The sequence below is a fragment of the Phoxinus phoxinus genome, assembly GCF_949152265.1.
Source record: "Phoxinus phoxinus genome assembly, chromosome: 15".
NCBI lineage: Eukaryota > Metazoa > Chordata > Actinopteri > Cypriniformes > Leuciscidae > Phoxinus > Phoxinus phoxinus.
The window spans coordinates 18288653-18303038 of NC_136890.1; the positions used below are offsets into that span (position 1 = coordinate 18288653).

Genomic DNA, 14386 nt, shown 5'->3' on the forward strand with positions numbered 1-14386 from the left:
CCTGAATAACACCAAGTACAACATGTTCCTGGATCAACATTTGTTGATCCTAGAACAACATTCCAATCAAACAATCAGAGGGACAGGTTTACAGTTTATGTTAGGTGCTTCTACATAAGTGTTATACACCTATCATTTCCCTCTGATTTTAGGGATACGTTATGGGTAGGGTTAGGTATGGGTAGGAATAGGACCACATTTTAGGGCAGGAATGTCATTCCAGGATCAAAAAATAATGTTGATCCAGGAACATGTCTTACTTGGCAAAATCAAGGTGACCCTGTAGGCCCAGCTCTATCATAGGCTGGTAGATGCTCACCAAAGGCCTGTGTGGTGGCACTGGCACACCATTTTATTTTTAAATGGGAGGAAATGCTCAAATAGCAGGGCAGGCATACACTGATAAAGTGAAAGATTTCAGGGGGTTTTATTTAATACATAAAATGATTAATTCTAAGGTCCATGTGGGTATTCTGTTATTCAATTTCTTTTTCTGTTGTTTTAGGTTTTTGTCGTGGTCTCGGTTAAGTAGTAGTATTGAGATCGAAGTTTGCTATCGTGACAACACTACAGAAATTCCTTCTAGAATTGCCTTCTGGGATCATTTTAGAAAGCAATTCCAAAATGAATTGTAATAGGCAAAGATAATGATTTTCTGAAACCGAGTTTGAAGCAAGATATTAAAAACAATAGGATCAAGTTTTGTCACTGAGTGGTGTACATATTGACCACCAGCATACCACTATGTCCAAGCTTTTAACACTTACTTGCGGTTTTTAACTTCATCTAGTTCTTTGCCCAACTTCTCGTTTTTCTCTTGGGCTTCTTGCAGGCGCCGCCGTAAGTCACCGATCTCCTCCTGAGCTTCTGACTTGATGTCGTTAGCAATGACCACAGCAGTCTGCAGATCCGCTTGGAACTGACGCCACTCTGCAGACTCTTCCTGAACAGCAATAAATGCACAGAGGCACAAGATTAGTAAGAATAATTTTAGACATGCACAGACATTTAATGAATGACATTTTTAAAAAGAAAATAAATGTATTTAAATGTAATGCAAAAGGTATATTTAAAATAAAATAAAGAACTGCAAAGTATATTCATATGAAAGATCTGGACATAAATGGGTTAAGTCAAACATGAATTAACAAACAATAAAAGTGGGCTCATGTCCACAAAGAATGTATGTTAGATGAATTTTCTCTGGTAAGAAATTAAGATTTTTCTGTGGTTTTATCCTAACATAACACTCAAAAGCTGAGGACACCCTTTCAGATGATGCCAGTCTCTGAAAGCCGGGTCCTCAGATGACTGCATGAACTGCCGCCCTTGCCCTCACTTACCCTAAGTTTACGGTGCAGTATCTTTATCTCTCTCTCCATGTCATGCTTCTGATCCTGAAGCTTTTTCATTGAATCTGCCAGGAAACCGGAAGGAGAGCGAGTGAGCATGTGAACTGAGGGCATACAGGGTTCGTATGGGGGGAAAGAAGAAAACAATTTCTGCACTGTAGCAACAGTGATTATGAAATAAAAGCATTATGCATTCTAAATGTCACCACAAAAAAATAAAAGGTCAATTAAATAAACGATACAATCTCTCCTTACAATTTCCACTGATATTTGTGAACTGTAGCAGTCAAGTGATGTTAGAAAAAAACATGATTTATTTACTGTGCTTTCATACTACACCTAACACAATAAGTGAACCATGTTCTTGAACAACTGGCACCATCGTGTGGTCATATGAGGAAGATACACCAATTACAGCCTCTCCTAGTTTTGAACATAGACAGCATGCATCCGAACTTTCCACAATCATATTCATATTATCTGATGCTTGTTGCACACAAAACTGAAAAGCACATGCGAAAAGACTACCTGACAGATGTTTCTCTGAGTCAGGATGTGTTTCAGAAGGAAACTACCGGTAGATATTCACAAAACAAACTTGTTTTCTCTCTGTGAAATAATCAGGTACTTCTTACGTTTGAACAGATACGAATTCTGATCACCACGTCTATACATTTTTCCTGTGTTACAAATCTGGTATCATCCATTTTAGATCTACCTGCCCTTAAATGGCATGTAAAATATAAACTGGTAGGTTGCTTTACATGTAATAAGTTCCCCAACCCTGTTCCTGGAGACACCCTAACTCTTTTTAATCAAACACACTTGAAATCACCTCAACGGCTCATTATGTGTAGTAGAGACTTCAAGACCTAAAATGGATGGGTAAGATAAGGGTGACATCAGAAATGTGCACTGTTGGTGTACCTCCAGGAACAGGGTTGGGCAACACTGATTTGGACAGTCTCTTCTTGTGTAAGTGGGTGGTTCTTGATCAGAATAAGCTGCCAAACGGATCAGACCAAGACTATGCTGAACAGCTCAGCATGCAATACATTTGTTTAGGTCAGGGGAAGAGCAAAATCATCATGTGTAAATCAAAATCCGTCAAACTCACTCTCTAGGTCGCTGATGATGAGGTTATCATGAAGTTTGACGGCTCTGTGCTGCTCCACTTCATCCTCCAGCTCAAAGATTGACTCCTTCATGTCTCCGATCTCCGTCTCTTTCTCCTGCATGTCCTCACGTTGCTTCTCTAAAACCCTCTTTTGATCGGCCAACTCTTTCTGCACCTCGCTCTGGAAGTCCCTGTACTCAGCGTCCAGCTGGACCACCACAAGAGGAGAGATGGACTAAGTACTCAAACAGGCTCCTAACAGTTCTTAAATCAACTGAACCAGTGCTCGTGCTCACCTTGTTGAGGGTGTCCTGGAGACATGCCACCTCAGTGCGAGCGTGGCCCAAATCGTCCTGTAGTTTGGAGGCTTTGGATTCAGCTTCCTCCTTGTCCAGCCTAACCCCCTCCAGGAGTTGGTGGATATCGCTCTTATCTCCGGCATTGTGGATGGAGTAGAGCTCAGCGACATTCTGCCTCTCCTGCTCCAGTAACGCCCGACAGCGGCTCAGCTCAGCCTGGTCGTTGTTGACTGCAGCTTTGCACTCCTCCAGCACCGCCGCCATGCCGGACCGCTCCTGCCTTTCCACCTCAAGTCGTCGGTCCATGTGATGGTTGCGCTCCTTCAACGCTGCAATCACATTTTGAGCATCGGCGTTATCCTGCTCGGCCATTTTTAGAGTATTGCTCAGATGCTGCTGCACGCCCAAGAGCTGCTCGCGCTCAAATCGAGCATTATCTGCAAGCTCCACATAGCGCTGCTCCAGCTCCATGTATCGGCCACTCTTGATGTCTTCGTCTACCGAGTAGGCCACACCGTGCTCGTCCAGGAGTGAGCGGAAGTACTCGATCTGACGGCCGCAGTGCTCCAGTTTGTCGCTCTGTTGGCAGAGTGAATCCATAAGTAGAACCTTTTCTTCTCCCAGGCGTTCATTTTCTCCGTTTAACTCCTGCGTGATCTGTTGCAGGTCGGCCAGTTCCTGTAGAGTGGCTTGGAGCTCCTCGGCTGTGCTGTGCTGGTTCTCCTCCATCTGGTGAATACGCTCCGTCAGGCACGCCACAGACACCTCGCTGGTGTTGCCACTACTCCCCTTTCGAGAGGAATTGCGACACGCCGGGGCGCCACCTTCAGACTCGGAGGACGACGAGGAACCGCAGCCTGAGGGAGCATCCAAGGCATCATCACTTGAGGTCACTGCTTGGTAGACCTCACTGGACTCGCTGTCTAGGTTGTCCGTTGAGCCACTTCGCTGGCCTCCTGTAAGGAGGTCCTCCATGGAGCCTGGTGCCGATCCCTCCACAGAGGAGGCCACAGTGGCACAGTCTCCATGACCTCCACCACCTCCAGAAGTGGAAAGTTCAGGACTGGTAGAGGGTAAGGCAAAAGTCTTCTCAGCCCCATCCAGTCTCTGCTCCAGGGAAAAGCCCAGAGCATTGAGGCGATCCTTCAGCATACGGTTTTCATTCTTAAGCAGGTTGAGCTCTCCACGAATGGCCTGGTTCTGTTCCTGCAGGAGCAGCAATGTTGATTCCACATCTGCAGCTGTGATCACTGAGGCTGCCTCCCTCTCAGGTGGCCTCTCATCCTCCTCCTCTTCCTAGGAATACAATAACATCACGGTGAGTGCTTTCTTTAGTCTATTCTAAAGTCTTAACAATCAGTTCTGTCACAATACAGATGCACCAACTCTACTCACTGGTACTTGCATCACCACATAAATACTTAAACTCACAATCTACATCCTAACACAATTATACAGCTGACCAATTATTTTCCATATTTGTTAAAATCATAGAGATATCGTTTAATCAAGTCAATATGGAAGCCTTTTTCCACCTCTGAGTAACAAAATTAATAATTCAAAATGTCTCAAAAAGTTAATATATCACATAATTGCAACTTAATGTCTTGCAATGTGACTTAATACTCAAACCTATCTTGTAATTGCAACACTTACTACTTACTATCTTGTAATTGCAACAGTATAGCATGGCCTTATATCTCATAATTGCATCTTTATTGCATTTTAAACTTTAGCTCACAATTACATTTTTAAACCAGTAACAGGTGGAAATTGGAATGCAACATGCTTTGGCTTGCCCAAAACTGCATTTTTTCTCTGATTGTGCAATTTTGGTTTGGTAGATAAAAAAAATAAATATATATATATATATATATATATATCTTTTTTTCATTTTCACAATTACAGCAGAACTGCATTTAGGTTGGAGCAGTTTTATTTATTTATTGCTATGCCGCTGCTAGATCTACAGTGCCACAGAACATTATACAAATAAATTATATTTTACCTGGGTTGTGAGACTGCAGTCTGAATTTAATGTGATAAAATAAAAAGATTGGGTACCACAAAATATTTCATAGACAATACTTAAACTAGTTTACTATGTTAACTTTGCTGGCTACATGCATGTGACTCTCTGGATCTTTAAACGGTAGTTAAACATTTTTCCATTATAGACACATTCACAAAAGAGTTTTGTTGCATTCAAATTGTATTCCAATTAAAATGGAACATAAACTATGTTATAAACAGTCTTGTTTTGTTTAGTATGACATGTATGTAGTTAGGACCAAAAATCTAAATGATCATGAAACAATATTATAATAAGAAGTTAATCTAACCTCAGGCAGTCCCAGCTGAACCCTCATGTCCCTCAGCTCACCCCGTAGCTGTAGGATTTCCACGTCTTTGCTCTTGGCCAGACCTAACAGATTTTTCACTTTGGCCTCCAGGGCCACTTTATCGCTTAGCTGACCGTCAGACTTTGATTTGCTCATGCGGCACTCTGAGTCTGAGGTTTGGGCCAGTCCACGGGAATGTCTAGGCTGGGCTCGATCAGAGGCACCAGGGAAGGACTGCTTCTTACTGCTGGAGTTTCTGGAGTTTCGTAAACGGTCTCGTGAGGAGTTTGACTCCTTGGAGGCTGTGGATGATGTCCGTTTACCAGATGGGCCTTGTGAAGACAATGACAAATATGTGAACAAATGAACAAAACACTACACCTCACAAATGCTGAAGCTTCAACCGTTCAGAATGTAAAACCACATTAACATACAGGGATCAAATGTTAATTTACCTATAAGTTTCATGTCTTTACCAAGATTTTACAGTTTATATAGTAGCCAAAAAATATGCTGTATGCAAAGGTTAAATTCAAAATGTGAAATTGGGCAAATTGTGTGATGAAGAGGCTAAAAAGAGACACTTCATTGCTTGTATTAAACAATTATGGCAAGTGATCAAATTGATAATTGGTATTTTTAATAATTGTTTATCTTTCCGATTAAGTTGTTTCATTGTAATGTGCATGGCTGCTTATTATAAAAAATGGGATATTGTGAAATAAATCAAACTAAATGTTTAATAATATTATGTAGTGTATATTATGATTATTATATATTATTATATTATATATTAAACTGCTTTAAATATAACGAAGATTAACAAAATATTTTAAAAAATGACCACATTTTTTTTTTTCAATTAAATGAATGTACTATATTTTAGCTCGATGATGGTTTTTATTTAATATAGAGTCTAGTATTTTTAGGGGATTTTATGGTACTAAATCATATTTATGCAGATTTTGTATATGAAATATGTATGTATGTATAGAATTATGTATGTATAATATGATGTATATTTTTATAAACTGTGTTCAAAATTTAAGGTTGATATCTCTGAAAAGTAGCTTTCAACAAGATTTTGTTTGGGCGCAGACGCAGTACAAAACGTTTCCACTAGATAAAATTAGTTTCCCATTCATTTTCACTGAGGTCATTTTTAACCACGAGGAGCACAAGTGTGACTATTTTTTTCAGGACAATTTAACCTTTTCAAATCATGTCCATGAGGTTTTTTTGTGCGTTTTTGTTCACATAGCAAGTGCCAAAACCTTTTCCCAGTTTCGTACCAATCCGATGAAGTGCAAATATAAATAAATAAATCGAAGAACACCAGAAGGTTAAAATACCTGAGTTGGTCTTGGTTTTAGTGTCAGGATTATTAGTGTTTGTTCCACAGGATGTTGTGTGTGTAGAGTTTGATTTCTTGCCCTTGGCAGCACTGCTGTTTGTCCCTGCACTGCTCCCAGCCATAGCAGCTAGAAGATCATCATCGCTTTTGACCTGTTGATCAAAGGTTAATCACCAAAAAAAGGAACAATAACCAACAAACACTAGTTTGCAAATCTCAAATAGAAGTTGTTGATTTGAGCAAGAGAGCGGTGTTACCTTAGAGAGTGGAGCTGTGGTAGGGCTCTTAACAGCACTTTTACCAGCAGAGGTTCCAGCCGTCACTGCGTCGCCTTTACCTCCTCCGCTTGCTGCCTTATTCCCCACTGGCCTGCCTGCTTTCTTCATACTGTGCTCGCTCCTGGTGATACATCTACCCCTCAGTCTATGCAGAGGGAGAGAGAATATTATATAGGTTACAATTTATAGATTTACTGTGACTGAGTTTACTTAATGGCTATACTCATCATCGGGCCTTATAAAAGAGTAACGACAAACAAAATGTAAAAATCTGGTTGGGTCACCATCCTGAAATCACAACAAAGAAAAGGACTAGAAATACAATTCTTAAAAGTAGTTTGGAATATTAGCTTTAAAATATTATTAAAATTTGAAAAATGCAAAAAGCCAAATTATTTTTGATGAAAATAACCAACATGGAAATATTTAAAAAAAAGAATCTCATGAATGTGTCATGATCAGGGAGTCTTAAAAATAACAGAATTATGCGTTCACATGTGAAATCATATTACTCCAGGGAAAATTTATGAACTTGTGCTATTTGTAAAAGTATTTTTTTTATATTGGATAATGTTTAAAATAAAGAATAAAGATAGCCTATTACAATAAAAGAAAATGTATATACATTTAAAAACTTTTGTTAAAAATTGTAAATATGATTTTCAATGTTAAAGGATTATTTGTTTAAAAAATATGGTTAGAATGTATGTTTACAATTGTATAATCAAAAATGTTTTACTCAAAATTGCATAAAATCTTTTCAATGCATATGATAGACATTGATAACCACATAATATAAATAAAAATAATAGCCAAAAAAAAAAATTACTTGGCACATTTTAAACTAAACATTTCACCTATAAAAGGTTTTTCTTTATTATTTTTCTTGCGTAGGAAAAAAGACTCAGAAGTTCAGAAGTCAATACCCGTTTAATTTCCACCAGGGGGCAGAAGGGACTAAACCAGCAGCTGAAGAGCACTTGCCCCGCTGGGTTAAAGGCTGAAAGCATAGATCACATCTTTCCCAAAGCTAGTTTATCAGAAACAGCCTTTTGGCAAATTTAGCGTGATGTGGACTGCTGCTGGAGTTCTGATTGGTTCTAATGACATGGTCGGGCTCACATGTGTTCCTTGTGTGGTAAAGCACAAAGGCAAACTAGGCGTATAAGCACAGCTTGTCATCAGCTGTGCTTGAGGCTTCAGCATGAGTTCATAGAAGAGCCTGCTGTCTGTCTGCTGGGGTGTTGCTCTCTACTGTATATGCTGCAGAAAAACAGTGCCTTAAAAGGCAGCAAAATCCTGGAAGTGCTCAGAACAGGATCAACATAACAATACAAGAGCTGCCCATCTGCACAACGGGAAAACCCTATAGCTTAATCACTTTATTTTATAGACAAATTCCAACTGAAGAGTGAAAGCATGATCTCAGACCAATTCGGTTGAGAGAAACAGATTTCAAGTAATGAGAGGGCAACGAGCTATAGGGTAATTATTCTGGGCATCGCACACTAATAGTGCCTGGAGATCAGAGCTATTTGATTCTATCGCGGAAAGAACATCTGAAGAGCATTAATGGAGCCTTATTATATCACCATTCAGCTTCAAAGCTAACCACACCACAAACAACTCGCTCATATAGGTCACAGCAAAACAAAGGACACAACATTAATGAAATTTAAAGTAAAATTTCAATCATACGTTCTGTTATTTACTAACCCCTCATATAGGCCTAGGTCCAAAACTAGGACTTCATTATGTGGAGCACAAAATAGACAAACTCTGAACTCTGTACTAACTGCTCTTTTCCAAGCAATTATAATTGAGCTTTAAAAAAAACCACACACACACAAAGGTACCTTCAAAGTGGTCCATATAACTTGTGTGCTATATTCTTCTAAAGCCATAAGATAACTTTTTGAAAGAATCATTCGTTTGAGTCAGATATTTTCAATGAACCAGTTGATTCGATTCTTGAGTTCAACTCACTGATTAACAATGGTTCAATCGAAGCATTTAAAAGCTCACTCAGGTGGACCTGCCAATACCGATTTAACAATTCAGGTTTTCTTTCAAAGAACTATAATTGACAGTAGCATATACAAACAAAAATAGAATTTTCTTGCCCCTGAGCTCCTGGCCCCACCCCTACTGTCGATGACACACTGGAGCCACTGAGGCTGGCCCCGCCCCTATACTGTCGATGACGCACTGGAGCCACTGAGGCTGGCCCCGCCCCTACTGTCGATGACGCACTGGAGCCATTGAGGCTGGCCCCGCCCCCTACTGCCGATGACGCACTGGAGCCATTGAGGCTGGCCCCGCCCCTACTGTCGATGACGCACTGGAGCCATTGAGGCTGGCCCCGCCCCTACTGTCGATGACACACTGAAGCCACTGAGGCTGGCCCCGCCCCTACTGTCGATGACGCACTGGAGCCATTGAGGCTGGCCCCGCCCCTACTGTCGATGACGCACTGGAGCCACTGAGGCTGGCCCCGCCCCTATACTGTCGATGACGCACTGGAGCCATTGAGGCTGGCCCCGCCCCTACTGTCGATGACACACTGAAGCCACTGAGGCTGGCCCCGCCCCTACTGTCGATGACGCACTGGAGCCATTGAGGCTGGCCCCGCCCCTACTGTCGATGACACACTGAAGCCACTGAGGCTGGCCCCGCCCCTACTGTCGATGACGCACTGGAGCCACTGAGGCTGGCCCCGCCCCTACTGTCGATGACGCACTGGAGCCACTGAGGCTGGCCCCGCCCCTATACTGTCGATGACGCACTGGAGCCACTGAGTCTGGCCCCGCCCCTACTGTCGATGACGCACTGGAGCCATTGAGGCTGGCCCCGCCCCCTACTGTCGATGACACACTGGAGCCACTGAGGCTGGCCCCGCCCCTATACTGTCGATGACGCACTGGAGCCACTGAGTCTGGCCCCGCCCCTACTGTCGATGACGCACTGGAGCCATTGAGGCTGGCCCCGCCCCCTACTGTCGATGACGCACTGGAGCCATTGAGGCTGGCCCCGCCCCCTACTGTCGATGACGCACTGGAGCCACTGAGGCTGGCCCCGCCCCTACTGTCGATGACGCACTGGAGCCATTGAGGCTGGCCCCGCCCCTACTGTCGATGACGCACTGGAGCCACTGAGGCTGGCCCCGCCCCTACTGTCGATGACACACTGAAGCCACTGAGGCTGAATGAATGAATGAATGAATGAATGAATGAATGAATGAATGAGGCATTTAGCGCTTTTCATATGTACTACTGTACACTCAAAGTGCTTTACAGTCATGTCTGGGTCTCTCCTCAAGACCACCAGTGTGCAGCATCGACTTGGATCAGTACAACGGCACCAGTGTGGTCAGCTCACCACAGGTGGAGATACAGGTGGAGAGAGGAGAGAGAGTGATAGAGCCAATTCAGATGGCTGCTTTCCATTAAAAAGTTGCTACTGTGATATCAATCAAAATAGTGAATAATATTGTGATGAATAACATGAAACAGAAATTCAGTGAATAGGTGAATAACTTCAATTTCAATCCGTTTGTCACACATAGTCTTCATACTAGCTTCAAAGGATTTGGAATATAATAGTGCACTTTTATGATGCTTTTTCATCCTTTGAGGCTTGAGAGCTCCAGTAATTGCATAAAAAAGTGCAGCAGTCTTCAGAATATCTTCTTTTGCGATCTGCAGGGTTAGAACAACCGGTGAGTGCGAGTAAATGATGACAGAACTTTTATTTTTGAGGGAACTATCACTTTAATAAAATCATGTGCAAATTACCCAACATTTCTGTCTTTCTGAGAGACCACTGAAAAAGTGAAAAATTGGTTTTGATCTGCAACTTAGCCAGTAGTTTCCAAGATGTTTTGGAAAGAGAGCATGAATCACAACTTCGATTTTCCAACCCAGTCCTCTGCACTTGTTTTTGGACGGTGCAGATCTTTCCAGATCGTTCATTTAATGGATCCCCATTGTCCTCTCGAGCCTGATCATAGCAAGGCACAGAGCCCGTTCCTCCTGTCTCTCAATGGAAGAGAAAATAAGGCCTAATATCTTACAGCTGTTGCGAGGCAGGGGGTGGGGAGATGTGGGAGAACGTTTGCTCATTTCCAATTTACAGACCCCCCAATGGAAAAAGGCTTCAGCACACATTCCCTTAAAGGGAGAGGTTTGGAGCACAACTTCTGGCTAGATGTTTTCAGAACTACCCTGAAAGAAATGTTGCGTCAAGACTTCCAGAAATGAAAACTGAACTCTCCAATATTTATTTATCAATTTAAAAGCTCTATATAGACTATACAATGTTAAAACTAAGTGTGAATGGTTACATTTATTGGTAAATAAATACAAAATAAATAGATGCAATTAATGCCAAATATGCCTAAAAGTATATTTTGACACTTATGCCTGAGGTGGTCAAATTGACTTAATAAAACCGTTTAGAAATCATTTGGATGGTTAAATAACCTGTTCTGGTGAAAATGGTGACTTTCTCTGGTCTCCCCAGAGTTCCCAGGCGGAAAACTAACCTTGCAACATGGGGAATAACGTCTTGTTGATGAAAAAGACCAGACTAAAATTTTGTTAAAAATTCAAATTCTCTTGTTTTTTTTGTCAAAAAAAAAGAGACCCCTATGAGCTTTCATGCTTGTGGTTGATAGATGTCAAAAGTTTTATTCCCCCAATCAGAGCTAATATTTTACTTAACATTTGCAATCTGGCTACATTGCGAACACACTCTCTCTACACTGCAGAAGAAGCGCGGATGATCTGAAAACACAATAAACATCTAACCTTGAGTTTAGCGAAGTCCATTGAGATATAGGCAGGGGTGCACATAACTTTTTCAGTGAGTTACTCAGGTGAGTACCAGGAGATGGTGTTTGGTACTCACCCCATATGTAGCGTGGCCACAGCTGTCAATCATGACGTCACATTCCCGTTTTTATAGCATAAAAATAACTAACTAAAACCAAAGTTATTTTTTTTTAACGAACACATAAATTTACATCAGCGTGGAAAAAACGACCTAAAATGATAGAATTTTTATTTATTTGAAGTGTTATTGTTCAGATATATTTATTTGTATGAATTAAATATAATTAATCCTTATTAAAGATATTAAAGAGCAGTGGATTTTCTCTTTTTATTTTGTTGTTTGATCAATATTAAGTGTACAGAAGGCATTAGGTTTATTGCGCACTGTCACTTTAAGACCGAGTGTGCAGATCCAATTGCACGGATGCACTGTACGTTCTGTAAAGACATAACCGACTGTGTTTACGTGCCAAAACGGAAATTTAGACATAATGTTGTGTGTATTTGTCCATTCAGAAGCGAAAGAGAGATCAATTCAGTCCTTGCACGCAGCGCGCTTTAGCTGTATAGTGTGCGGGGCTGCACGCTTCGGTAGAGCGCGCGCGCGGTGTGTGTGTGTTCGCACAGAAAAATATACTGAATAAAGCCTCTCTTTCGCGTCGTCACTCTTATTCAGATCTATCCATATGTCTGCCCTTCTCTTTCTCCCAGACGTTTAAATTTTTTTACGATTTATGAGATGCATTAAGCGCATGCCAACTCGTGTGCCGCTGGGTAGCGCATCTTCCACAAACGCAAATCAGTTCTGACTGGATCTCTTCCCCAATCGTCCCTCCCTAACATTTCCGTTTGTATTCGTTGACGAAAATGTCAATACATTTTCGTCATAGTTCTCGTCATTTAAAACGGGTTTTTATTTAGTTATCGTCTCGTTTTCTGTAAAAAAAATGAAATGTAGGCTACACTGCCTAGGTTGCATTTTGGCGACAGTACGCAAAGGCGCGTAGTAACACAAGTGGCATTACGCATTCCTGATTTTTGTCGCGCATGCGTACCTGCGTACCAGTTATGTGCACCCCTGGATATAGGCCTACTGCTCAAATGAAAATGTCATACAGCCAGTCTGAGTTTCTTCATGAGCAGCTTGTGCTGTTTGCTGTGTCCAAATATGTGATCAAACCTTCTCAGTGAAGAACTGTAATAAATCCAAACATGGATCCACAAAGATCCAGTCTATCCGGAAAAAGCGTGGAAACTTAGGCAAAGAAATTTATATCCTGACCTAAATTGACGGTGTCTTGTCTTGTTTTGTTTGTTTATATTGTGAAAATGATGGTAATGTATTGTGTATGATGTTCATCTTTCTATGTTCTTTGTTTCATGGTCATCTTTGTGTATTATTTTTTGTTTTATGTCATTAGTGTCTTATAAGCCTATTTGGGCTGGGCATGTAAGTGCAAGACACTTTAATAAAAATAATAATAATAAAAAAAAAAGTAATAAATCCAAACATGGATCTCAATTATATTGTTTGCTGAATAGGCCTAAATGCACTTACGCAACATTGGTGTTACGATACAATATTTTTTTCTATTGTTTAAATAGAAAAAACATGAATGTAATTTGGAATTACTATTTGGAATTGTATTATGTAGACAGAGAGCGTTAATTTAGGCTATATGATAAACAGCCATAATAAATCAGGAAACTAGATTAGGTTAAATAAGCCATGTGTATCATGGGTTGACATTCTCTAGATTTGTGCTTAGGTTAAAGTGCAATAATTCTGATGAAATGTAAAAATAAACTTCTCAAATGACAACAATCGTTGTGATTATAATTTTGAGCAAAATAATTGTGATGTGATGAAGATTTAGTTGACTAAGACTTGACTAATCAAAAACAGGACAAGGTTGACTAAATATGATAAAAACTAAAAAAGTACAGTTGACGCAACAGGACTAAGACTAATTAAAAAAATAGCTGACAAAATGAACACTGATTAACAGTATAATATACATGTTATTTTATACAGAAATGCATTACACTTACAGTACATTCCATTAAAAAAAAAAATGTATCCGAAATTGATTTTAGTCATGCCATGTACATGCCTGCAGGGATCAAGTTAAATAAAACACTTGTCCTGGCATACAAACCAATTAACAGACTTCTTCTACATCCGGTGACCTCAAGAATAATGACTCACCCCTTAGACCATCCATAACACTCTTAACATGACAAGACGACTAAGCGCTTAACAGTTCTCACCTCTCACACCCCACTCCCACTACAGAACAGCACAATCCCACCCAATCTTCAGGCACTGACTCGAGACACTTCTTTTAACAATACCTGATTAATCGTGACTAAGGAAAATGTTGTGTTGGCTTGTTTAACTGTATTTTGCTCGTCCTTCTTTTCCCAGCAGAAAACTTCCCGGATTTCATGCTTGCCATCTGTTGACCATGATGGCTGTCTCACATGTGAAACTAATGCAAACTAAACATCTACCACCAGCCAACGGTGTACTTTTTAATATATAAATAATTTAGGGGAGGAAAAAAAAAGTATACATGCATTAAAGGGGGGAAGAAGAATACTTAAAATACTTGATTAAAATACAATAGATTTCCACTTAGGCTATTTGATCATTATTTATTTACTCATTTAGTTAATTATTTACTTTGTTTTTTTTAAGCGTGGAGGATGATAATCTTTTTCTATAATTGTGCGAGCAAAGATTGAGTTGGCGATAAAGATAAATGTCACGTCGCATAGAAATATTTCACCTAAAAGGTAAGCCCGTGGA

At 40.6% G+C, this 14386-nt stretch overlaps 1 protein-coding gene across 2 annotated transcripts in view; it reads right to left on the reverse strand.

Moving 5' to 3' along the window:
• specc1la (sperm antigen with calponin homology and coiled-coil domains 1-like a) overlaps positions 1-14386 on the reverse strand; it is a 33062-nt gene that overhangs the window by 11703 nt on the left and 6973 nt on the right. Inside the window, exons 2-8 of one of the 2 annotated variants that reach the window (XM_079637731.1) lie at positions 6722-6887; positions 6463-6616; positions 5111-5442; positions 2766-4064; positions 2470-2677; positions 1344-1417; positions 768-943 (exon numbers count right to left, since the gene is read on the reverse strand). In XM_079637731.1, coding sequence (XP_079493857.1) covers positions 768-943; positions 1344-1417; positions 2470-2677; positions 2766-4064; positions 5111-5442; positions 6463-6616; positions 6722-6850 — 2372 coding nt within the window. In that variant the 5' untranslated portion in view covers positions 6851-6887. Of the gene's footprint in view, positions 1-767; positions 944-1343; positions 1457-2469; positions 2678-2765; positions 4065-5110; positions 5443-6462; positions 6617-6721; positions 6888-14386 lie in introns of both variants that reach the window. The other variant, XM_079637730.1, reaches the window with a different exon arrangement.